This window comes from Cotesia glomerata, linkage group LG4, assembly GCF_020080835.1.
Source record: "Cotesia glomerata isolate CgM1 linkage group LG4, MPM_Cglom_v2.3, whole genome shotgun sequence".
NCBI classification, from domain to species: Eukaryota; Metazoa; Arthropoda; class Insecta; order Hymenoptera; family Braconidae; genus Cotesia; species Cotesia glomerata.
The window spans coordinates 8,517,139-8,543,822 of NC_058161.1; the positions used below are offsets into that span (position 1 = coordinate 8,517,139).

At 29.2% G+C, this 26,684-nt stretch overlaps 3 protein-coding genes and 3 long non-coding RNA genes across 14 annotated transcripts; 5 read left to right on the forward strand and 1 right to left on the reverse strand.

Annotated features, from left to right (window-relative positions):
• Positions 1–440: 440 nt before the first annotated feature.
• On the forward strand, positions 441–6,267 carry LOC123263696 (F-box only protein 32). Of its 2 annotated transcripts, XM_044726642.1 has the most exons (6): positions 441–1,010; positions 3,664–3,722; positions 3,845–3,894; positions 4,249–4,611; positions 4,779–5,029; positions 5,236–6,267. In XM_044726642.1, exons 1-6 carry the CDS (start codon positions 889–891, stop codon positions 5,432–5,434), a joined length of 1,044 nt encoding a protein of 347 aa, XP_044582577.1. In that variant the 5' UTR covers positions 441–888; the 3' UTR covers positions 5,435–6,267. The 2 variants fall into 2 exon arrangements, with proteins under 2 accessions (XP_044582577.1, XP_044582578.1); XM_044726643.1 differs by lacking the exon at positions 3,845–3,894 and having other exon boundaries at positions 873–1,010.
• Positions 5,339–22,445, reverse strand: LOC123263698. 6 transcript variants are annotated; one of them, XR_006509209.1, is made up of 4 exons: positions 21,558–22,444; positions 20,675–21,146; positions 16,002–16,343; positions 5,339–5,428 (listed from the first exon to the last, which is right to left on the reverse strand). It is a non-coding gene; the product is annotated as an uncharacterized LOC123263698 (long non-coding RNA). The 6 variants fall into 6 exon arrangements; XR_006509208.1 differs by lacking the exon at positions 5,339–5,428 and adding an exon at positions 15,229–15,378 and having other exon boundaries at positions 16,002–16,340; XR_006509205.1 differs by lacking the exon at positions 5,339–5,428 and adding an exon at positions 15,229–15,378.
• On the forward strand, positions 7,383–13,237 carry LOC123263697. Of its 3 annotated transcripts, none has more exons than XM_044726647.1 (6): positions 7,383–7,741; positions 7,844–7,986; positions 8,075–8,216; positions 8,305–8,426; positions 8,509–9,496; positions 12,883–13,237. In XM_044726647.1, the coding sequence occupies exons 1-5, from the start codon at positions 7,582–7,584 to the stop codon at positions 8,947–8,949; spliced, it is 1,008 nt and encodes a 335-aa protein (XP_044582582.1). In that variant the 5' UTR covers positions 7,383–7,581; the 3' UTR covers positions 8,950–9,496; positions 12,883–13,237. The 3 variants fall into 3 exon arrangements, with proteins under 3 accessions (XP_044582582.1, XP_044582579.1, XP_044582580.1); XM_044726644.1 differs by having other exon boundaries at positions 7,388–7,741; positions 7,832–7,986; XM_044726645.1 differs by having other exon boundaries at positions 7,389–7,735; positions 7,832–7,986.
• On the forward strand, positions 13,432–26,675 carry LOC123263694 (inositol-trisphosphate 3-kinase B). Its single transcript, XM_044726639.1, has 5 exons — positions 13,432–13,887; positions 14,045–14,387; positions 14,592–14,835; positions 24,288–24,368; positions 24,872–26,675. The coding sequence occupies exons 1-5, from the start codon at positions 13,533–13,535 to the stop codon at positions 25,778–25,780; spliced, it is 1,932 nt and encodes a 643-aa protein (XP_044582574.1). The 5' UTR covers positions 13,432–13,532; the 3' UTR covers positions 25,781–26,675.
• Positions 19,209–21,215, forward strand: LOC123263699. The gene is made up of 2 exons (XR_006509210.1): positions 19,209–19,561; positions 20,635–21,215. It is a non-coding gene; the product is annotated as an uncharacterized LOC123263699 (long non-coding RNA).
• On the forward strand, positions 22,591–22,870 carry LOC123263701. The gene is made up of 2 exons (XR_006509212.1): positions 22,591–22,622; positions 22,660–22,870. It is a non-coding gene; the product is annotated as an uncharacterized LOC123263701 (long non-coding RNA).
• Positions 26,676–26,684: the final 9 nt, after the last annotated feature.

A 26,684-nucleotide genomic window follows, 5' to 3' on the forward strand; every position in this document is an offset into this window, starting at 1 on the left:
CAACATTTTAAACATTTCAGATGCGCGCGCAGCGGCATATTCATTGTTTTTTTTTTTTGACATGTTCAATTTCAAAGTAACACACAAAACTCATTTTTAAAAAATTTTATAAAAATCAGCTGTTTTATAATTTCACATTCATGAGTTTTATTAATATTTACAACAAAGATTTAATTTATTCTTTTCAGTAACTGTTAAAGTTTGATTTACAAAAAAAATTTCATGGTATGTATAATTAAAAAATTTTATTTTTATCCAATGCAATAAAAAATTTAGTATAAAAAATAGCAAAACTCTTGAGTTTGTAATTTTAAGAACAACAAATTTTTTAGCAGCAAAACTCGGGAGAATTCAAATTAATGGCGCGTATAACAACTGACAGTACTGGAGAAGAGAAAACAAAACGTCCTAGCCAGCTGACATGACGTCACAGCTTGAAGCCATGCGCGTACCATATCAACAGAGTTTCAAGCTTCAATATACTACACTACACCAGATACCAGGTACTTACCAACTAGACTGTTTTTAGTTGTCGAGTGCCCGCGAGACTTACAACAAGTAACAACTTACACCAAAGCTGGTACCCCGAGCCCAAGTACTGCAGACACTCGACAGCCGTTAAAATTATAATCAAGTGACAGGTTTAATTCCCCAGTTTTATTTATCAATTATCCACATTCAGACTCGCTGACTGACATACACTTACCGCAAAACGTCTATTTTGATTTTATCCAGCTTTGGTGTGAGAACTTTGTTGTTAAGCTGTCAAAACTTAGAATAATTTTGCAGCCAGAATCCAGAATAGTTACCGTGGTTGGTGACAAAATCAGTGCGGTCAACTCCAAGGGCTCATCACGGCTCTTGTAATAAAAAAGTTATTACAATACTATGCCGTTTATCTCTAAAGACTGGCGTAGTCCTGGTGAAGAATGGGTCAAAACAGTCGAGGGCTGGGAGAAGAAAAAAATTCTCGAGTGTGCCAACAACAAAACTCTGTCATTATTAATACGGTACATTAATTATTCAATTATATTTTTGTCTTTTATAATAGTAAGTATTTTTATTAGGTATATTTACCTACATAACAAGCTAAATCAATTAATATTTTAAAACATTTCTTTGTCTTCGAGTACCAGCTTGATATCATACAGCTGTTGAATCGATCGTCGACATCTTTGTTTACTAACTAGTAATGTTTACATCTTCCCTCCCAGATTCTGGTATCATTCTTGCATATATAATTATTCAAAACGAAAAATATTTTTCAGTAATGATAACGATAATTTACATAAATAGATAATTTAAAATAATTATTAGAAGCGCAGGTAAGTTGCTTTGTTATGCTGTAATTACAATTGAAATTAAAATTCTTTGATTCCTTTGTTCCAGTGTAGGCTGACGCAGTTAGTTGTATACGTTCCAAAAACATCGCTAAATATTGCGCGTGTTTATATGTATACACGTATGAGATTCTTAACTCATAGGCACTATATATGTATATTGCATTATTATATGCGCTGGTACTTAATTTATTTAATAATGTAACAGCTTGTAAACATAAAAAGGAGGAAAAGGAAAAGTCAACTACAACTATTTAAATAAATTCACATCTACATGCATACATTTATATATATATATATATATATATATATATATATATATATATATATATATATATATATATATATATATATATAAGAACAAGAATTAGTACAAAGAAAAAGTATGTACGTTTCCGTGGGTAAACTTTCCTTTGGTACTTACTTTATTATAACTATAATAACAACATGCGTAAACTGTGAGCTGTGAGATCGATCGATTGCTCTCTCCTTCACTCACAACTAACAACTCCCTTTGCTTAGACTATTTAATTGATCGATTAATTAATTAGTCGTTTATTTATAATTTATAACCGTACAAGTGTACTTGACCGCCACGTAAATTATATGTCAGAGTCCAGCGGTTGCCAGGCAATCACACACGGCTACTCTGTAAATAAAATAAACTTTAATAAGTAATTACAATTTGTAATGATAGATTTTTTTTTGTTACTTGGTCACGCTTTCACAACCGAGAAATGACTACCAAGATTCGTTTATATCTTGTTGATCGTTTATTAGCCTTGAAGTGAAGTAATAAAAAATTAAAATTGAGAAGAAGAAAGAGGAAGAAAAAAATAATGGAGCTAAACTTGTAATTTCTAAAATAGAATTTCTCGCGTGTTATTTATTGTTAAATACCATGAGATGTTTTAATGATATATAATGAAAGATAACGACCAAGAAACGTCAAATGGCAAAATTAAAAATAATGGAGATGAGTACTTGAGTGCGTTACGGTCTAGTGACACGTGCATACATTAGTACCTCTACAATCGATTGGTTTGTTTTTATTGACTATTATTATTGAATATAATGAAAGTATAATATTAAAAAAAAAACAATATAAAAGAAGATGAGTAGAGACAGAGCCTTGGACGACTGAATGTCGATTTTCTTGATGTAAAGCAAAAAGAGATGGGCAATATTGGTTTGACCTAAAACCGAAAAACTAGGTCATGACCTAGAGTTTGCTTTGCACTAGTTTCAGGATCCTTCTCGTACTAGGATATTTTTCCTTACGGGGTATTTATATTATATATGCTATTTATCCCCCCGGCTTACTTATATATTTACTCATGCTGCAATGCATCTCACCTACGAAACCACAAGATTGTATCCAGCAGATATTTTTAATATCATATCATAATTCGTAATATTTCTTGTCATTTTTAATATAAGCAATAGATGGATAATTTGTGACAAAACAAATCATTGAGTCGTGACAGATCACGTCAGCGTTCGTTAGTTGCGTAATTTAAAATGGTCAAATTAGTGTTGGTGTGCATGGAATTTGTAATAATGTATTATATATAATGTATAATGTATAATACCATCAGCACTGTACTGAACTACTTAAATGCTTAGTGGTTCCCTATAGTTAACTGTGAGCGTATTAACCAAGGTCGTCGATAGTTAGTGACCTTTTACGAGGCTCTCTTCCGCAGCAATAATATGACATTGAAATTTGAGTTTTTAATTTAACACATTGTATTTTTAATTTACTAAATACATTTCATTACAGTCATAGTTCTATTAATAATACTAGGGGTACTAATAATAACAGCGGTAAAAATGATATGAATAAAAATAAATTTTAATATTGATTTTTTTCGAAATCAACGGTTGCTTAACGAGAATTGATGACTAGCTCAATGATTTGTTGTTCACGCAGAATAAGCGTGGGCAAACCAGTCAATGAACTGTTCAATACAATTACGACATTATAGTTTTAAAAATAATTATAATAATAAAAACATGACCATGATTTTCATGATAACTCGTTGTAATGTCTACGACGGACTTTTCTTAGATATGTTAATTTTTTTTTTCTTAAATAAAATCACTTTGAACTTTTAATTAAAACTCGAAAATTTTTTTAATTACTGTAAAAATAAAAAACAATATAATGGTTCCGGTGTTTGAAAGTCGTCTATAATTTTTTCTTGAAGTCTTGAGTTTTGAGAGTATTTTTGTAAACGTCTGGGTTCGAAATGTTTAAAATAAGAAAAAAATTGTGGTTTTTAAATGTAAATTATAATAAAACGTTTTTCTGGTTTTTCAGAACCGAGAAGGATGGAGACAAAGCCCGCGAGAAGGAAAAAGAAAAAGAGAAAAAAAAAGGTGAGTTACGGTTGAAAAAACACCGTTTAGTTTTTTTAAGTTATATATGACAAAAACATGTATGTTGATTGTAACAAAGTAATTTTTTTTTAATTTTCATGGTTATTTGTGTATATTTTCAGAAAATGCCGTCCAACCTCACTGTCACATCACACTGAAGTGTACACGTGAGGTGAGTGACTCTTCCGGCGTGAATTCTATATTTAACTTATTCTGGCTTAACAAACAGCCAGGATAACGAGGATTAAAAATGTACGACAAGAGGAAACTCGAGATTTAAAATAGATACGAAAGTGAATATAGTTGATTTCCCATTTAAATGCTCAGGCGCATATACCCTCGGATTTTCTCGTTCAAATAAATAAATAAATAAATAATAAAATAAGAATAAGAATAAGAATAATAATAATAATAACAAAATAAATAAAATAAAATCTCAAGTAGACAAGAGCATTAGAGAAAAAAAGATGGGATGAAAATGCGCGAGCAAGCCAACGGCAATTATTCTTATGTTCTAAATTTGTAGATCGCCGGATTCAACGGGCTGAGTGATGCACTCAAGAGGCTGGACTTTTTGTCAGCGGTCCACGATTGCCGACGTTTCAACTACATCGTAAGGCTGTTGGATTTGCTGGTCAGCCACACAATGGGTGGTCTTAGTGGATGTGCTCAGCGTGTGCTGTTCAACATGCTGGAAGAAGTTACTCTGGAGGTTTCTTGTTCACAACAGCAGACAGGAAGACTTCGTAGACTGATTGAACGTGTTAGGGCCTTCAGTGCTAGCTGCTGCTGGGGCGGACGACCTCTTGGTTCTGTTGTCCTGTGGGAAAAACACAAAGCTGCTTTGGATAGAATATTGCAAATTGCGTCGTCTATCACAATCACTCAGGTGAGATTCGCAGGTGACATAATGTCATATTTAGGGGGTGAATAATTTTTTTTTTCTTATTAAACCTAAAACATCCCCAAACCGAATTCTTGAACACTAATATTAAAAATCATATAGTTATGTAGTTGTACGTTAACTAAAAATTACCTAATAAAATATTTTTTTAGCCTGACGAAGAGCAGCATCCACAGTGGTCAGACCTTCCAGCTGAGTGTCGACGTGAAGTTCTCTTGCGTTTAAGCGACCCAAGGGACATCGAAGCTTCGTCAGAAGCTTGTGAACATCTGGCTGCACTCGCTCAAGAACAAAGAATTTGGCGAGAGCTTGCTCAGTATCACTTCACACCCCAACAAATAACTACTACCATGCAAAATAACCCAGGAAAAGACTGGAAAACATTATTCACTATTGCCCGAAGGTATAGAAGTGTTTTTAATTGAAATTAGTTTCAATAATTTTATCATATTGAGATTAATGATTGATGATTAGTTTATCCAACGATTTTAATTGAAAATCTTGTAATTAGGTATTAATAGATATAAATAATCTCTGATAAAATATAAATATTTTTAATTGCCAAAGTAATTTATTATACGTGAATTAATTTTTTTTCTGGCCATACAGGTCTTTTGGATTGCGAGAAGAGTACGCGGAAATGATTCAACTGTGTCGGAATTGCCGCTGCCTCTTTTGGCGTTCACTCGGACATCCTTGTATCGCTGATCAAGATCCAGCATTTCAAGAAAAACTTGCTGATGTCGATCAATCATCTCTTCATGTTCCAATACCACCGCAAACTTTTCTCAAGTTCTTCTCTCTGTGAGAATTATTATAATAAATTAATGAATTATCACGAGAGTTGAAAAATAAAAGAAAATTATTATAAAATATAAGGATGCGTTGAACATAAATAAATATATAAATATAAATATATATTTATTAAAAATAGTCCTTAGAAATATCTATTGTTGGCCGTTAAATAAACTTTTATTGTAATTTGCTCTTTGAAGTATTATAAGTCAAAATTTCGTGATAATTTTTGACATTCGCGCTTTAAAAAAAATGAGTAATATAACACCCTATAATATATAAATATATAATATTTATTTTGTGGAAAATACAAAGAGTTTAATTATAAAGTCTGGTAATGTAATTATACGTCCGCGAAAAAAAAACAAATATTTTTAATTGATTAAAGTTACATAACTAACTATTTAATTAATCATCGAAATCACGACGAATGTATACAATTTAATTATTATGAATTATAATAGACATGCTCGTCAAACGACTGTCTTACGAAACATATTTTATCAAATAATTATTTAACGTCCATTGAAGATCTCTTCCAAGAAAAAAATTAGTTAATTTTTTTTCATTGTTTTTATAATTTTTTAAATAAGAATAATGACGGTTGATTAGTCTGAGAGACTATTCATTCGCTTCGAAAAGTAGTATTTTGTGTTTTGTGATGCCTTTAGGTGCTTGTGGTAGCTCTATAATTGTTGTTATAATATGAGTTGTTATAAACTTTTTTTTTTACTTAAACTAATATTTGGCACTATATAACCAATGCTGTGTTCTCAACATCACTTATTCTTGATTAATTGAAAAAAGTAAAATAAAAAAAAAAAAAAAACACTTTCTGAACTGAAATAGAAATATCATATCTACGTGTAAATACATATATGTTTCTGTAATGCATATGAAGAGAAGTACTGAGGTAAAATGAATGGAAATAAATATTAATTGTTGAAATAAACGAATTAAATGAAATGATACAATTATAACTGTAAAAAAATACTTAAGAGGACTTGTAACAGATCTTGGCTTTAAAATTAAAATCATTCTTAAGTTCATGAATTAATTATAGAAAGATAACATAAACAAAAAAATATATACATAAAAACTATAAATATGATAAAAAGTGAAATGAAATACATAAAAAGAATGAACACCGTTGAAATATATAATCTTTATGATTGTGTAGTTGTTTGTCCAAATCTTTATTATAAATGTCAAATATATTTATTAGAAAATAAGTCAAAAATTTAATCGACTCTAATTACGTACTGCGAAACTTCTATATCACGTTATTTATAAATTATCAATTACTTTTATGAATATTGTAAATGAATTTTTATTACTTATATTCGCTTACTATGATTGTATTAGTTGAAATTTAACTAATTTTTAATTAGTATATTTATAAATTCTAACTAAAAACAAATATGTAACTTTCCACTAAAAATAACTGCCGGCAAATGCTATTGCATTAAGTGAATTGATAATAATTTTATATATGTTAATAATTTATAAAATTTTAATTAATTAATTCAATATTTATATATTATTATTATTATTATTATTATTATTATTGTTATTATTATTGTTATTTTGCTATACCTAATTAATCTAAAGTGATTTATAAAAATATGAATTAATCGTATAAATTCTTTAGCCTAGTCACAAAACAATAATGATAAAATAAAATGGATGATTTAAAAAATCACGACCAAGATTATTCATAAAAGAAAATGAGAGAGAAAGATAAAATATATTAAGTATAAAATGAGTGAGAAATAATTTGTTAATCGTTGGGTGATGGAAAAAAACAACACTAATTTTAACTTATTAGTTTTTTGTTTAATGCGATATTGTATGAAAATGCTTTTAAATAAAATATATTTAAGTATATAAAGGCATATGTATATACTTCTATTTGTTAACTTGGAGTAAACTCGAGTTTATTATTCACAACTATTTAAATTTGCCGCGTTAGAATTATTTTTTCTTATTTTTTAATTCACCACGAAGTCTTCTGGAAAATATGACAACTAAAAAATGATAAAAGTAAAGGTTAGCGGTAAAAAATTACCACGTGCATAGTGTTAAAAGTAGAAGTAGAAGTGAATCTTTTACCAAATAATCATCCAAAGTTTATTAGAATAATTAAACCAAATTACCAAAATGTCAAAAAACGAACAAAATGGAACCGATGACATGAAAGCGGCTGTAGGAGAAATAGACGAAATAATGAAACGTTATGATGAAAAAATTCGTAACAAGTTGGTCTCTCATATTCTTTCATCTTGGTTGACTGAAAAGGCAGCTGATCATTTCGGTCTAGGTTTGGTATCATTTAAATAGCAATGTTCTCAAAAACATTTAAAATATGACACTAACAATAAAAATTTTAATTTATAACAATTGAATGTAGATGAAGTTTTAGAAAATGAAAATTGTGTGGATGATGACTTTGACACCGGCGATGTTTTGGATGACCCGATCAAGACTTTAGACAACATCGTTGCATCAATTAAACCCAAAGTACCTCGAAGCGGAATTTTGGAGTTAGAAAATTTCGTTCAAACTGTAAAAGAGGCTCCCCATTTTTTTTTTTTTTTTTTTTTTTTTTTAACTCAAATGTATTGACTATTTAATGTCTAATTTTTTTTTACAGAAAAAACCCGATGATCCCAATGCAACGATTGAAATCGATTGTTTTCTGTACGACGATGAAGACTTCGACATTCTTGAAGACAAAGGAGAGCTGTCACGTTACTACTGCGAAACATGTGGCTCTAAGAAAATTAAATTCTTAAGTAATTGATATAAAAATCCATCTACATAAATTTAGACTTACACAACTTGGAATTAATTCTAACTAATTATGACTTTTTATCATTTTAGATATTGAATCACATTCGATGTCCCGGGAAGAACTATTTACTCTTTTCAATGATACCCTTCCTGTTCTTGTAGATAAAGTAGTCCTTGATGTAGGCTCACGTCTCGGTGCAGTTTTGTATGGAGTCAGTACCAACTTTAATTACCCATATCCAGTATTATATAAATCTAATTACTTATAATTAATTCTATTGTTTGCACCCACAGGCTTACGTATTTACTGATGCAGAAAAGATAATAGGTGTCGAAATGAACAAAGAATTTTGCGACATTCAAACAGAGGTGATCAACAAATTCAAAATGAATAAGAGAATCGAGGTGATCAACAAAAAAATTCAGGATTGTGCAGACGTACTCAAATCTGCCGATGTAGTTGTTTTAAACAACATCTTTGAACCGTATCTTCCGAAAGAAAAGCATGCTGAGTTGTGGTATTTCTTCAAGGAACACATCAAGAAAGGCGCTTACATCGTATGCCGACCTCCAATTGAACACGCAGTGAAAGATTTGAATCTCAACATCGACGTTACCGAGTGGGTCAAAAAAGTAGAGGCACTAAGTTTTGATGATAATACTGACGAAGGTGAAAATGAGACTCCCAAGATCGATTTTCCGAGAAGTGGGATACCCTGCTATGTGGTTCTATAACAAAATTTAATTTATTTAAGCATTTTTTAAAAATTAACTATCTACGCTAATATTATATGATTAAACAAGAATCTGAGAGGCTAAAAATATCTTAGCGGTATGAACTGTAAGTATAAGGAAGTCTCAGATTTAAAAAAAAACTATTATTTTAATTAGTAGTTCGTGTATTCAGCTGAGTGAAGGAAAATAATCCGTTATATATATATATATATATTACAATATACAATACACAATATATACAGTATGCAATTGCATTCTATGGAGTCTTTATAAGTACCTAGACTGAAGCGTTGAGCCCCTTCTCTATCGTAAGTAGGAGAAGTCACTGGCAATATGGTCAAGTTCAAATCACGGGTTCAGTCGCCAATTGACTCACTATAGAGCTCATGCTAAGTGTTTAATCACCACAATTAATAACACTTTTTGTTACTATCGGAAATTATATGTTATTTTGTTAATTATTCAGCGCTGTTTTATAGTCAAAAGTCTAGAACTGTTACTAATTGTTGCCAATAGTTATGATAAAATGATAATATTAAATGAATAGGTAAGAGTTATTTTTTTACCACTTAAATAATAATTACGAGATTTTAAATAGTATTTTTTTTAAATAATATGTAATAGGAAATAAAAATAATAGTGTGTAATTAAATAGAATGTTTGCTTCGTTGATAGCCAACTGTTGCTTGTTTATAACTCATATCACTTGTTACTCCGGTAGTCTAATTATGTTAAATGATAAACTAATTAACAGAATGATAAGTACAATCGTATAACTGGAACATGAACGAAAGCATATATTAGTAACCTTCGAATTGACATTGACCCATTTCCATTTTAACATCGACCTCTACTTTATGACATTTATCTAGGTCTAGTTATGTTTTTTTTTGTTATTTTTTTTTTGCGAAAAAACCGTTTAAAAAACTATCCAGACAAAAACTTCAGATTTTTATTTAAAGCCGAATTTTTTTAATGCTTTTGTATAAATTAAATTACACGGTAATTGTGCATTACAGTTGTGTGATTTATTGTGTGGCTTGTTGGTATGAAAAAACAAGTGTGATGATCCATTAACTCGATCATTATTGTCATGAAATATAGGAAGATTAAAAGTATAAAAAAAACTGTGAGGCAAAGAAGAAAAATGAGGATCATTAATTAAAATCATGCGGTAAATATACTTGAGAAAAAATTATCCGGTAATAAACATGCTGTCAATTTTGTATATTAATTGCATTGGTACTAAAAGACGCATGTCTAGATATATGTATATGTAATATGTGAAACTTATTTGAGTTGTCTTATTGACGATGTCAAAGATTAAGTCTGATCACATTCACTCTTAAATTGATGCATGCGGATATTACACTCCACGTGTTTGCTAACTGTTATACAATATCATAGAGGTAAATAAAGTTCTGCATACTTTAATTTATATTTATTTATACAATTTATAAAAATAAAAACAATTTATACTTTACGCAACATTTTTTCACACGACAAATAAATAAAAAGTAAAATATGCAGAAATAACTTGCGTGGGTCTTTGTGAGAGGATTTGGTGTTTAATAAATTTTCATTTAAAAATTTACATTCAAGCTAATAATATTTTTATTGCAATTAAAAAATTTTACCATTCTATATAATTAATTTTTTTAAAAAGTGCCATTATAAAAGTAAAGATACCAAATATATTTTTATCACTCAAAGTGAAATCTTAAAAAGTCTTTTAAAAAAAACTATTATTGTGAATTTTGTACGGCATCTATAATAAAAATATAAATAATAAATCATTATTGTTTTTGTTATTGAATTATTGAAAAATAATCAACCGATTAATATAAAATTTAAATAATTATCAAATAATAAAAAAACAACTACCAATATATTTGAAGTATTTACTTCAATTAATATATATTTAGTTTTCAAATTTATATGATAATTTTTTTTTTTTTTTAGTCGTACAAGTAGTTATCGGAGGTCTTGCAATTAAAAAAAATGAGAACTAAAAGTTAATTAACCAACAACTTGTTTACATATTTAATGGTAAAAATATATAGCGTATCTACAGAACTGAAATTTTCATTAGACTCACAAGGACACTTGTTACAATAACTTACTATTTACTGCAATATATAATAAGAATGTTTATAAAAAAAAAAAATTGGTGTTAGTATTAATACCTACTTCTTCATTACTAATATATATTATATTAACATATGTGTAAATGATAATTAATAACATTATATAAACATTAAAACTAAATAAGGAAACATGAATAAGTGACAATAATTAATGGATTTAACTTATTCTCATTACAATTTGTCAACAAGTGTCCAATGATAATTTACAGTTATGTGTGTATTTTACATATTTATGTCAAGTTTGTTAAAAATTATATTGTCCATTATAAACAAACATATATATATAATAGGATAATTGAATTAACTAAGTCAGTTAATGTTGTAGTTTCTAAATGCGCAACATTTCTTTGCTGTTGATTAACTTTTTCAGACTAGACCAGATATATAAGTTATAAAACAAATAATAAAATTCAATTGACATTTATAGCACAATTTCCATATTTTTGCAATTTGTAGTTACACTTGTGATCAAATTTTTGCATATTGCGCTTCACTTATTAAAAAGTAAATCAACAGTATGATAAAGATAAAAATTGAAGCGTATTACAACTATTTTATAATTTATAAATTCCAATTAAGCTTCTTATCTTTAAGAGTAAATAGTGTGAATGAATTGTTAAATTACTCTGATTTTAACAATTGAAGTAAATAACACAATTCCTTATGTACCTATAGAATGTTGATAGTCGAGGATTAGAATTCATCCATTAATTCAGGACGAATGAATGTATACAATAGTTATATCTATATGATGAGTTAAAGTGGTCAAAGGGGACATTTGGTTGGTTGACAAGATAATAGAGTGATTGTAAGTACTGGTATTGCTGAATAAAGATAAAAAGAAAAGAATAAATGATAGCGTACAATAGTTGGGTGTACTTGTAGTTGAAATCTTGTTTCTTCGTATAAATGTACCGTATACCAGCATATATCAGTATCGCGGTATTCTCTGACGCACGTGTGACGTCAATAAAGTTGAGAGACAAGAAGTTGGAGCATAGAAACCAACTACACCGTGTACGCCTGATGATGATATGTCTCTTTTACCAAGTAGAATAACTTTTAATACAACTAACTCTTCTCGCCTGTAATATTCTTCTTTGCGCATATATGTATTCCCACACATACATTGTTATTATTAGTAAGTATTATGACTGTTAATACATATCCAATACATAAAGAGATACATCAAAGATCTTATTGCCGTCCCCATTTTTTTCATCCGCAACACATAATTTTTATCTAGTCACTCGTACGAGTGAATTCATATATAACTTCTTTAAAGATATCCAGGCTTACAATAATATATGATACATTTATAATCTTCTTTATGTATATATTTGTATTCAAATTCATAAATACAAAAACTATATATCTACAAATAAAAATTAAAATTCTGTAATACCTTAACAAAGAAAATTAATCAGATCAATCGTTTAAATATTCGATACATAAATAAAGAGTATACTTATTTGTGTATTAAAAAAATGAATACAAGTGTTATGCCAGATATCAAAGACTTAAATCATTTGAGTTTTTATTTTAAAAAAAAAAATTAACAGCCAATCAGTTTAACTTGTAGGTAAGATTCTTGTTGGTCACACGGATTTGTGATTTGGATTTACGGTATTTATAGATTTGGAATTTAAGTAGATTAAAACAATACTGATTGCAGTAAGTAATAATAATAATAACAAAAATTTGGTATAAAGAATGAGGAAGACTAAAAATAAACATGATTAAATCGAGGTAAAAGTAAAATAATTTTTAATAAACATGATTACAGAACAAGAAGCGGACAAGAGTGTGCCATTGCCAGTTTACGAAAACCAGCGCAACGAAATGCCCAGTACTTACACATACATGTGAATGTACATACTGTGTACTATATATATATATATATATATATATATATATATATATATATATAGGGGGAGAGGCGTGAAAAATCCTGTGTAGTGCGGCGCTTGATGCCGCTGTTGCTGCTCTGCTCGCAATGGCTGCCATTGCCGGCTGCTAAACTGTCATGACAGTAGTCATAGTGTTGCCTTGCTGGTCTTGCTCTTGGTTTACCACTAAGAAAATAATAAACGGCATGTGCTTACATAAAATAATACACCAGCAGCTACTTGTAGAGTGCAGTGACAAAACTAGACCAGACGCTAGAGAATGGTGTTCAGTGAATTTTTGTCGGTGTAATTTATTTACAAGTTCTTATAAACATTCACCGCTTTATTTTTAATTTTAATGGTAATTTTATTTATTTATTTATTTGTAATTTGTTAATTTATTTAATAGTTTAATAATTGTTTTAAAATATAACTTTCCATTGTAGTTGTGCAGTATATTTATTGTAATAGTGCGTGTATAGTATAATAATAGTAGTTAGAAGCAGAGATATATTTATTTATCTATATTTAATAACACGTAGAAAATATGAAGTCGAAAACGACCTCAAAACCCAAAGGTGACAGTAGTGATTTGGACCCTAGTGAAATAAACGAGAGTTACGATGAGTTCAACGCGATAATGTTGCCGATATCGAGAACAATGAGCAAAAGTCCGTCAAGTGATGAAGGCATTGAACCGGATTCAGATCTCAAGTCATTGCATCAAGTTCCCGGGCCGTGGAGCTTGGATTCTTCATTGAGCAATGCTGATGATGATTGCTGTAGACGTGATTCCAATAACAGTACCAACAGCTCGGGGCAAAGACGTAAATCGCGAGCCAAAGTTACACGTTGCTGTAGCTCTGATAGTGCTGTTATCAGCGATGATGATCAGAATAAAGGTAAATATATATATGTATATGTGATTTTTTTTTTTTTTTTTTTTTTTTTAGATTATTGTTGTGCAATCGTATGAGAATTATCTTATCACAGTGACAAAAAAAGTATTTTTATTATTTGTTGGTTGGATTTATTTTAAAAAATATTTCAATGTTTTAGGATGGGATAACTTGATACTTGGAGATAGAAGCGAGTGCGACTCGATGACGGACGAGAAGCCGAGATATTGGCGAACACCGAGTGTCGTTGTCAGTGATTACTCAGATTACTCTTACCTAGACGAAAAGTTTGAGCGTAATGAGTTGTATGTTGAGGGAGGCACGAGTGGTACACCTAGTCAGGCGAGCAGTTGTTCTTGTTTAGATTGCGATGAAATACGTGAATTTAATGATGATTTACATTCGTCTGCTATTGACAATCATCTTCTACAAGTATGCGGTCTCAGGCGGCACTCTGATTCGTGTTGTGCGTGCTTGAGCAATCGTAATAATATCAATTCCCGGTAAGTTTATGTTTTTTTTGTATTTTTTTTTTTTATTATCTTTTTTTGTTATATTTTATTATTTACCTGGAAAAAATATTTACTGTTTGTCATTTTATCAATAAAACCTACATTTTTCATTATTATTGTTTATAATTTATGCTAGATAATTATGTAATGTGTATTGTTGATAAGTATTGTTATTTTTTTGTTTATATAAAATAGCATTAGTAATGAGAGCCGAAGACATTCATGCCTCGCTGTTAATAATTCTTCTCACTTATTTAAACTGGACACTACTGTGAGCTGTACCGAAGAACGAGGATACGATATTACTGAAGGAAATAAAACGACAATTGAACTTCTAGATATCCCGCCGATACGTAAAATCTCGGACTGCTCAACAAACTCGAGTCTGAGTGGGGACGACTTTGAGGTCACCGAACTGCAACCGTTAAAGAGGCCACAGGTGAGGATCGTTTTTTATTATTCTTTTTCTTTATTTCTCCTACTATTTTTTTTTTTTTTTTTTTTTCAATACTATTATTATTATTATTTTTATTTATATTTTCATGAATTATTGCGGTAATCTTCCGCTTACATCACTAAATAATTACTTGTAACGCTTACAATCATAGTCATTGATAGACAAGCTGTATAATGTGTACAGTCTTGCTGGTATAATTACTCAACGCAATGTTTTTAATTCAAATGTGACCTCATTATTAAGCTAATAATTGTATCTTCTACATTTAATCATGTGACAATTATCAACATTGCTAATTAATTTGTTTGATAAGCACTCAAGATATCCAACTCTTTATATTGCCTGCTAATTAATTGATTAATTGAAACTTCAAAATTGAATTAAAAAAAAAAAATACATATATTTAAATACAGCATGTCTGTGTCTACATTGATGGGTAATAAAAAAATATTACGTGGCGTCTGATTGTATTGTTTTAACGTCTACTGACTTCTGGCAATGACTCAATTGTCTCGCTTTCACCGTCTGCAATGTTTATATTGATTAAAAATTTATAAATAAATGCAGACAAAAGTCTCGAAAGTGTATTTATATGTGTATAAAAGTTTAATAGCTGAATAATTGTGATTTTATTTATTGTTTTTTTGTAATTAAAACTGCATTGTCACTTGACGTCATAAATAAGTAACTAGAGTTTTAAATGACAACTCATATTACAGTTCTAAATTTGATGTCGTGTAAGAATAATCGTGATTATTATTATTATTTATATTGTTAAAATAGTTTGATAAGACCACACTGATGTTGGTATTATTTATCAGTACATTGTAATAGTAATTTTATCAGCGTGTTTAACTACTTGAAAGTACTTGTAAAATGAGAATGATTGTAAACTGATACTTGATGAGTTCTCATTACATCATACATTGTTAGTTTCTCAACGTACGAATGCTTTACAGCAATAAATAAAATAGAGAGAAAAAAAAACGACAATTATATAATACTGTGCAGAATGCATAGATAAAGAAATCTTTTGTATTTGTATTTGTTTAAATTAATAGTAATCAGCAATTTGTATGTTTAGAGCAAACTCTAAGACTGTTGTAAAATAATGGTAATGTTATCTGAAGAATAACTTGTACAATTACCTGGCAGCTGAATAAGGGAGGTGAAGACTGAACCAGAAATAGATCTTCTATAAACGTGAATTGCATAGCTGAAACAAATGGTGAACGAGTTTTTGTGATGCACATTAAGTAATGATTAAATGCCTCTCTTGGATACTCGGTGGCTCGGTGGTACGAGTTGACTTGGTTTACTGGTTAGTCAGTAACTCAAACTTGGGTTGTCAGTAAGTTAGTCAGTCACTCCAGCACACTGGTAAACATCGATTTATCCCCGCCGTAACTCTTTGGTATATTTACAACTGACAATCTCCACGGCGTAATGACTGGACCCCACGCCCACACCAGTCACTTAAAAATGTTCTGCTAAAAAATACGTATAGTCTTGTTTAGGATATTGAAGTGGCAACATCCGTGTCAGTTTAAATAACAATATTATAATTTATTCAATTATATTTTAGTTAAATAACAACAATTACTTATTGTCATTATCATTGTAATAATAATAATAATTAGTTGTGTGCCTAGGATGTGAATCATTTCGAGAAGGAAGCATGAGTGTGATATAATTGATTATTTGAAAATGATGATATTTTCTTAGTTTGTTAATTATGAAAATAATGACAGTATTAGATTATTTAGCGTTGAGATTGCTTTGATAAATCAGAAAATTTATTAAATTTAAATTTGAATAGAAAAGTTATATTTACATAAAGTTAAATTTATTTTAATTTAAAAGCTGCGTGTGGGGTAGATATAGGCCCCGAGAAGAGAAGAGAAGAGAAGCACGGAAGAAGTGAGGGAGTTGAAATCTATAATAAGGTTTTAGTAATGTAATATAACGGTGGCCCTCAAACAGTTGGTGCTTGAAGTGAGTAATCACCCAGATGTGTTAACGTAATGTAACAGTTATGTTTTATTATTACAATAGGACAGTAGTCGTGTGGCGAGATAACAAAATGTCGATAGAAGTAACGTGATTCTTTATAACGGATGTTGTATACTCAACAATTGATGTCTGCTTGTGACAAATACCGAGTAATGTAATTTTTACGTTCTTCCCTTTATTCTTTATCAATTATTTAATTATTATCTGACAAAAATAAAAAGTAAAGATCAACACTTACTAGTGAACTTGTAATTAAAAAATATAAATCCATAATGAACAATGCTTCCAGGTATAATTAATGATTCACATTGATTGTAAATCATCTTTTATTGTTAATGAGTGCCTGATACGTTTTTGATAACGATAAGTCAGTTTTAAAAAACAAAAACAATTTTGTGACGTATTATATCACAGTCATGACTTGTTATAGAACTAATGACTTCATGAAATCACAAAGAATTCCAGAAAAAAACCGACTATCAAGATCATTAACTACTCGTTAACGCACTGGGTTTTTTTTTTTTTTTTGAAACAATAGTTACAGATAAAGTTAATTATAAAATTTCATATTTACACAATAAAAAAAACCATGGGCGATGAAAAAACCCCCAGGTGTTCACGGTCACCGAGTCAGTCTCTGACAACGCCTAGTTTGAATCTAATGGAGCAACTGTTGCTGGCCAAAATGGACAGAAACAGTTTGACTGATCATGTCGATAACAACATTAACATAAACAACAATAAAAATTTGAGCAGTCTCGCCACAAGGAAGAAAACTCTTATTTTACGCGCTAATTCAATGGACAGTCAAACAAGCGTGAGCACGCTGTATTCAACAAATTCAGCGGATTCTGCCAGTAATCGTTATTGCAAGTGTGACGATTGTTTACTTGGCATTGTCGACAAACATCAACGACATACGCCTACTTCACTTACTCGTAAAAAGGTAATGTTATCATAAATAAAAACAATAATAACAAAAGGTTTTCTGACCTTGCTTTCGCTTATTCGTGTATTCAAATTATATTTATTATGAAATATGTATTTATAAAAAAAAAATACTCAACAAAGCTAAAGATGAAACAATGATACGACCATGTTATATCTTTTGGAGATTATTTAATCAGTTATTTGTTTGTGTTTGATTAATACAATTATAGTTAGTACGTATGTTTTTTAATTGGGGATGAAAAAATTAATCGTAGTCAAGGAGAATGAGATTGACAACGATAGCCTTAAGGCTGCTATTAATTCTTTGGTTAAAATATGTACTCAACAATGTATGTAATATAATATAATAGTGCGAACTAAATTAGAAAACTTATGATTGACAGGTATATATGTTATTAATTACATACATTTCTGGTTGCTTTATTATTATTTGCACATAAAGTAATCAAATACTATTTACTCAACTTAAGACCAATGAGTTTTACTATATATATATATATATATATATATATATATATATATATATATATATACATATTTACACCGAGTTGACCAATCACTTCAATTAGCAGTTGTCAATGTTTTCTTCATATGTATTATGTAGCAAATGTCATGTAAGTGATACGATATGTCGAGAATTGTGTTATACTATTACTATTATTGTTAGTGTTAATTTACTAAGCTTTAACATTTATCTGTTTTTATTATTATTGGAAATGATAATTTTTTTTATTATTTTTTTAATTTAATTGAATAAAATGGAGGTTATTTTTTGCAAGCATTAGGCGTGACACTTTTTTATATTTATTGAGCACTTATCGCCGGTGAATAAGTGCCGTTCTAAATAAATTAAGCGACATTACTTTAACGAAGGCTTGCCGAGATCACAAGCCGGCGATTTATAAATCCGATGTACACTGACTAAGTAATATTCGTGTGAGGTAATTGGTATATACGTCCATATGCGCAGCTCATTAAAAGTCTAGTGAGTTTCTTAAATCCCTGGAGGTAAAACTTTGGTGTATGTAACTCGAGATACATTCATTATCATTAAAATTTTTTAGCTTGTTATTTTTATTTGCCGGTTTGTTACGGACTAGCGTGTTATTAGTGTGCAAACTCGACAGCCAAAGTTGAAATTCACGCCGTAATTCTATGTCATTATTGAGGGAAAAATATATCTTACCGTAATGATTTATCAATAAGAAATATCTTGTCAAAAAGTTTTTATAATTGATAAAATTATTTTTATTTACTGACTTATAAATCAGAGATAATCGCTAGTTAAGTATTCATTTAAAACATTTATTTATTTATTTATTTATTTATAAATTATAAATTATAATTATAGGTAGATGTGCGTCAATACTTCTAAATAATTTCCAGAATTCTACGTCCCTTCAGAGGCCTTGAGATTTTTAGGGGGTGGTATTGACGTCAAAGTTTTACACGGTACTGATCCCTAGATACCTGGTAATATTATTACTTCCACTACCGAAAAATTTTACTACTAAAACTTGAATCAACGATTCAATAGTCACACTTATTTGCTCTTAGTAAATTCTTTAATAAATCATTTAGTCATACAGAGAACTTTAAAGTAATGGGTTATTTAGCTCGGAAATCAAGTGATTCTTCGATTGACTGAAAAATTACTCATTTAACTAATAAATTTATTAGTCATTGATATTTTATCAATATGACTACGACTAAATCTCGAAGAAAGCTTACTTCTAATAATAAGGTAAATTTTATAATAATTGATAAATTCAATTTAATTGTTATAATTTTCATTAATTACCCTTGAATACATTTTTACTGTTTTTTAAAGAATTTTTAATGTTTTTTAAAGAATTTTTAATGTTTTTTTTTTCATTGATTATAAATTTGAAGCTTAAAAAAGTTAATACAATTCCAAAAATTTTTTTATAAATATTTTTAGTTTATTAGCACTTATTAATTACGCATTAAAATTCTTTTTTTACATCAACTGTAATGATTTAAGTGGAGTTTTTTTTTATTATTATTCATATAAATGCGTCATCGAAATAAAATAAATTAATAGATGAGGTATCTTTTATTTAACCAATAATTACAACTGTATAAATAGTTTTTATCAATTTAAAGTGTAATATTTTTTTTTAATAATTATTTTTTTATAATTAATTTTTTAATGAATAGGAATTATTATGAGTCATTAAACTTTAATATACTTATAAATTTATTGTCATACATTTAAGTGATAATTATAATCAAGTGATTCTTTCATTAATTTTATTAGTCTATTTTTTATCAATAAAAGGTATTAAAAATAATAGTGCAAGGGAAGTTTTAATTTTTGATTAGTGAATTAAAATTTTAATTATGAAGTGTGATAATTTTTTTTAATCGAAAATTTATTTATAAATTCTTATACCATTGACCACTAATTATAATCGAAGAAATAATTTCATTTAACGTAAATTTTTTAAGACAGTAATTAATTATTTATTTAAGCAAAATAAATTTTTAAGTAAAAAAATTGAATTTTTTTATTATCAACTAATATTTATCTTAATATTTTTTGCCATAAATATTCAAAGAAACAGAAGCATTAAATATTATATTCTGTGTGTATTATAAAAAGCTAATAATTTAGGTCTAAATTCCGTTATGAGTTTAAAAATAAAATGATTGAATTACACTAGTGATACCCCAAAGAAGGTAAAAAGTAAAATGTTATACAAACATCAACATGTTAGATAAATTAACTCGTAACATGGTTTCCACGTTAGCCATCAAAGGCTAAAAAACACTGTTACACCGTTAATGTTTTAGATCTCAAGTGGATTACATTATATTAGTAGAACATACATACATTCAGTAGCAGATAGTAGGTACAGAGTTTTAGACGCAATTGACTCATCTGATCTCCATTCAGCTAGTGACAACGTACACACACCAAAAGCACCATAGCGGGAAGACTTGAATGAACCATATCAGTAATCTCGTCTTGTCTTGTCTTAACTAAATTGAAATAGTTAAATAGTTACATACTGAAAAGCTATAACGTCATAGATAATTTATATATCTCGCTTCCTCTGTTACTTATTAGATAAAAAAAAAAAAAAAATACTTAACTCTCTATCACGACGATCTAACTGGACTGACGTATTAACGACAATTTCGGTAGCTGAATGATCTTGCTGTTGCTTTATATTTACTGAGTATATAAGGCTTAAGGAGGCCAACTCCTTATATTATAATTTATAATAATATATGTATATAAATAAATATTTATCCACCCATTTTCTTGTTGATTACTTGGCTGTACATAAACGGGAAAATATCTACAAGTCGGATGTAAAAACATTAATAAATTACTATATGTATTTAATAAATAAACAAATGAATATGAATAATGGAAAAATAAGGTAAAATTTTATAACTTTGTATAAATATTATAAAAAATAAGTATAAGTCCAAGTGTCCAAGTTGATAAACAATTTTATGCATGCACACTCTAGTTAATTACTTTTATTTGCCATTGGACACAATGACGCACTTTGAGCGCTTCAATTGCGTCAAATTAACCAGTTTATATTTATTAACAGCTAAATAAGTTGTTAATTGATGGTGAAAGTATTTAGATATTAAAAATGACGTAGAATAGGCAATTTTGTAAAACCAGCTTAGCTTATCTTTCAGAGTTTGTTAGTTTTTTAAATTAATTTTTATTTAAAATTTTAAAAATATTATACCTGTTCCAGTGAGTTGGTATTAATTGTTCTATTCTATTGATATACTTATATATTTATCTAACAACAATAATAATAATTATGATAATGATGATAATGACACTTGCTTCCATTATTATAGACGGCAGCTGTTTAATTGGTAGTACGGGAAGTTAATAAAGTACGTCACTGATTAACTCATTAACGTCAAGTGACTTGGATACTTATCTTTATTGCGCGAATTATTGAATAAAAATCTCGTTTTTTACTTTATCCATGTAGATACGTTGACTCTGGTGGATAGTTATGATTGGTTGAAACAGCTAGAACAAACAGAAAAAATAACAGAGATAGTATGATTTTTATTTACGTAACAAAATGTAAGTGTATTGAGACAATTGTCATAACGAACGGCTGTAGACTAGACTACGCACTTTTTAACCAGTATGGATCATGTAACTATAACTACTTAGGATATATACGAGTTACGCTGTGTAACAGTGATAGAAAATTACTCTTTTGTACTTACGAGCAAGAAACAACTAAATAAATACATAATCATGTGTAATATACCGTTGAGTCAAGACAGGTCAAATTAAAAGTGGCACAGCGGCTTTTCACATCGTTAAATCCTGAAAAATAACTAATATTAGTATTTATAAATACAAATATTTATTGTCCGGATCAATTATTTGATCATTTATTGTATAAAGTTATGTATCATAGATTTATTTATATCATTGATATACTGTGTGTGGGTGGGTGATAAATTTATCTATACTTACGCGTTTTGTTGGATTTAATGATATTTAATTGATGATGATCAGCGGCAACAATATCTCAAGATTTATTTAAGCGAAATTGGAATGAAGGATATACACAAGATTGTAAAATTGTATCTACGACTGTGAAATTAAAATTTTTGTTATTTTCAAGGACAATAAGAATGTATTAATAATTGTATAAATTTACTTACAGAGTTTTTACAGAAAATATTCTGAAAAATAACAATAGTTATTATTATAATTTATAAATAAAATATTTGTTATAGAAGAAGAAATGAGTCAATGATAAAATTTTCAAGGTTATGTATCATATTTATTATGAATTATGATTATGAATATAGAAAAAACTCGAAGATTTTTTTCATATAAAAGTACAATAAGAGAAATTAAAAAAATGTTATTTAAAGGAAAAACTAAACTGTTGTTATGACTGTTATTTTAATTTTATGTATGTGGGTGATGGAAATATATGATAATAATCAACAGTAACATCACTAAAGGAAGAAAATATAATAAGTGGATCAAAAATGTAAAAACAGAAGGATAATTATAGAAAAAAAATTTTAGAGAAAATTATAAAAAATGAAGACAACAATAATAAGTATTGTAATAATAATTGATCAACAGTAATATTTATCATAAGAAAAGGAATGAATATAAAATAATTTTTACAAGGTTATGTATCACATTTTCAGTTAATGTATTTATTAATAAATGTATTTACATGTAGGTGGATGATGTAAATATATATGTTTACCTACATATTGTAGATGAATTGAATAATCTTGAATTGGTGAGAATCAACATCAACAAGAACATCATCATAATGATCATCTGAAGAATAAGGAGAAGTATCGAGCGAAATTATAATAAAGAAAAGAATGATATAAAATGAAATAAAAAAAAATAAGTTGTTCTGGGTCTGGGATGTTCACATATCGAACCGGAGATAGTGGGAGAAAATAAAATGCACACAAAGTTGGGTACTGGTAGTTGAATAAGTATTGGTAGTTGGTGTATGTGAGGAGTGGTGAGGAGGACAGTTATAATGTAAGAATAAGACTAATAGCTCTTGATAGCAGTAGTCGCCGTCAGTGACTTCCGAGTTGAGCACGTGGTAGACTTGTGGAATTTACGTGCTGGATTTGTTGTAATTATTAATCGTTTATTTGTTGTTACTGTTGTTGTGAGTTGAAATATATCCAGTGGCTACGTGATCTCAGTCAGTCAGTCACTAAATCTAATCAGATAGTTACTTGCAATGCAAGATACTTGCGGAATAATGATCCCAACTATTGTCTACACCAAACCCAGTTTGAGCGACTGCAGTTTTGATGAAGACAACAAGAGCACGGGCAGCGAGACCCCCAAAAAATACGTAAGGCAGAGAAGACCCTCAAGGTCCAGAGTGAGAAGAAATTCCCGGAGACTGTCGATCAATCGGGACGAACACTCGTCTTCTTCTTCGCGGAGTCCTTCGCCGTCCAGACAATACTTCAATGAAAGTTTAATAAAGTTCGCCGCTGACATTGAGATTGCCGCTGATGAAGATGATAATCTTGATCAAGATCATCAGGATAAAAGTAATGAGCGTGAGTGTGAGAGTACTCAAAAAAATAAATTTTTTAAAAACAATGGGACGGGTTATGGGGAGTATTTACAATTACTTAAAGTACCACAGACTAATTCGTTAAATCTTGAGTGGGGTGAGCCCAGTGGCGATGATCTTAGTTCTGAATGGGAGTCTGATTATTCTGAAGGCCAACATATTCAAATTATTGACACTAATCATATATTACCGAAGGTAAATTTTTAGTCAAGTTTAATACCAAGTCGTTAAAAGAATTGTATTTGTTAAACATTTTTTCTTTATATTTAACATTTAATCATTTTTGTTTTCTCTTTTTATTATATATGATTTATATTGTTTCGTGATGAATTTAACCGTGAAATTTTTTTTCTGTTGCAGAGTTCTGGATGGAGGAAGCTTAGGAATATTGTACAGTGGACTCCGTTCTTTCAGACCTACAAAAAACATCGTTATCCATGGGTAAGGATTTTATTATTTATTTATTATAATTGATTAATTAATTAATTATGCTCGTCATTTTATACTATTGAAAAATCTGAAAATGTCAGGGAATTTATGGATTGAAAAATTTTTTTTTTTTTCCTACAGAGACTAGTAGAAAAATTATAAATTTATTAACTTGAAGAGTGTATTAAGTTATTGAATTAATCATCAAAACAAAAATTGTTTGGAATTTTTTAAATTCCATTGAGAAATAGGAAGAGTGATATACTTTTATGATGAAATTTTTAATCATTACAAATAGAACTTGAGTATAAATTCCTCTAAAAAAAATGATATTCTCAATCAATTTTAAAACTAGAAAAATTTAATTTTGATTAATATCAAAATATTATTTATTTTAGAATTATTTATCTTCAAAATTCACAGAATTAAATTTATGGCGATTATGATTAATGTTAGAAAAAAAAAAGTTGTAATAATTGTCAACAATTTATAATCGATTGTTTTATTTATGGTAGATACAATTAGGAGGACACCAAGGGAACTTTCGAGCTGGTCCAACTCCTGGGACAATTCTAAAAAAATTATGCCCACAAGAGGAAGCTTGTTTCCGTTTACTAATGAATGACGTACTGAGACCGTACGTGCCTGAGTTCAAAGGTGTGCTAGACGTAAGAGAAGAAGAGGGACACCAGAATGAAGAATCAGACGTAAAGAGTGTCGATGACTCTAGTTGCTGCAAGAGTAGTTCGATAGTGACGTCGTATTTGCAATTGCAAGACCTGCTGGGGGACTTTGAGCAGCCTTGTGTGATGGACTGTAAAGTTGGAGTGAGGACATACTTGGAGTCGGAGCTGGCGAAAGCAAAAGAGCGACCGAAATTAAGGAAAGACATGTATGAGAAAATGATCCAAGTAGATCCGTCGGCACCGAGTTTGGAGGAGAAAAAAATGCAGGGTGTCACCAAGCCGAGATATATGGTGTGGCGCGAGACGATATCGAGCACAGCCACCCTTGGATTCCGAGTCGAAGGCATTAAACTTAGTCACGGTGGTTCAACCAAGGATTTCAAGACAACAAGAACTCGTGAACAAGTTACAGAAGCCCTGAAACGTTTTGTTGAAAATTATCCGCATGCTGTTCCTAAGTATTTGCAACGTCTCAAGGCTATAAGAGCGACCTTAAAAACTTCACCTTTCTTCGCAACACATGAAATTGTCGGCTCAAGTCTTCTTTTTGTTCATGATTCGAAAAACGCTGGGGTATGGATGATTGATTTTGCCAAGACACTGCCTCTGCCTCCGCACGTGCCTAGGATCCAGCATGACGCTGAATGGCAAGTTGGCAATCACGAGGACGGATATTTAATCGGTGTTAATAATTTGATTGATATTTTTGAGGATATTAAAAATTTGGATCAATCATAAGAGTAATTAATTAATGTTAATTAATAATTATTAGCTTTGTTTAAATGTTGACAAGAGATACTTGAAATGAATATTAAGTAAAAAACAATAACTCGAGGCTTGCAAAAGTATAAAAGTGTATTATAATTACGTGTGACATCAATTGTTATCATTTAATGTTTTTGTGTTTATTAAATGATAATACTTAGCGATATGAAGAGTATACGTAAACTCAGTAGTTCGATAGACCAGTAATTATGATTACGGAAATTTTATTTAAAAGTGAGATTCATGAGATTAAACAAAAAAATAATTCAGTGAATGAATAATTAAACGGGATTTCAAGTTTCTCCTTCAAAAATAATATCAATGTGACCTTATTAATTAACACTGTCGAGCGGATCTTGATATTTTTTAAAAAATTACAGAGGTCCGAATGAACAGATGAGAGACCAAAGACGCGGTAGTTTTATGGCTACCTAGTAATTTTTTTTTTCTTCATAATAAAATAGTAGCTTCACAAACGACGTTACAGTAAAGCAATCATTTTTTTGCTAAGATAAATTTTTATACAATGTATCTACTATTAGTTGATAGAGTCAACTCTGTTGTTAAAGTTCTTGGTTTTTTTTTTTTTTTTTTTTTTAAATAAATTAATAATAAAGCAACACAAAAATAAAGAAATAAAAATAATAATTATAATTAATATAATAATAATAAATTTCAACAATCTCTTTTTTACTAAGAGTGTAATAGTTAATTTAATAAACTATTTATACGTAAGATTTTATTTATACTTTTGAAATAATATTGCGAAATCGTCTCTGACCCGAGCGATAAAGTATATTTTATATTCACACAATGTACCACACACATTTGTAAATAAATTTTTTCATTTGTCATATTTAAAAAAAAATAAAACTAA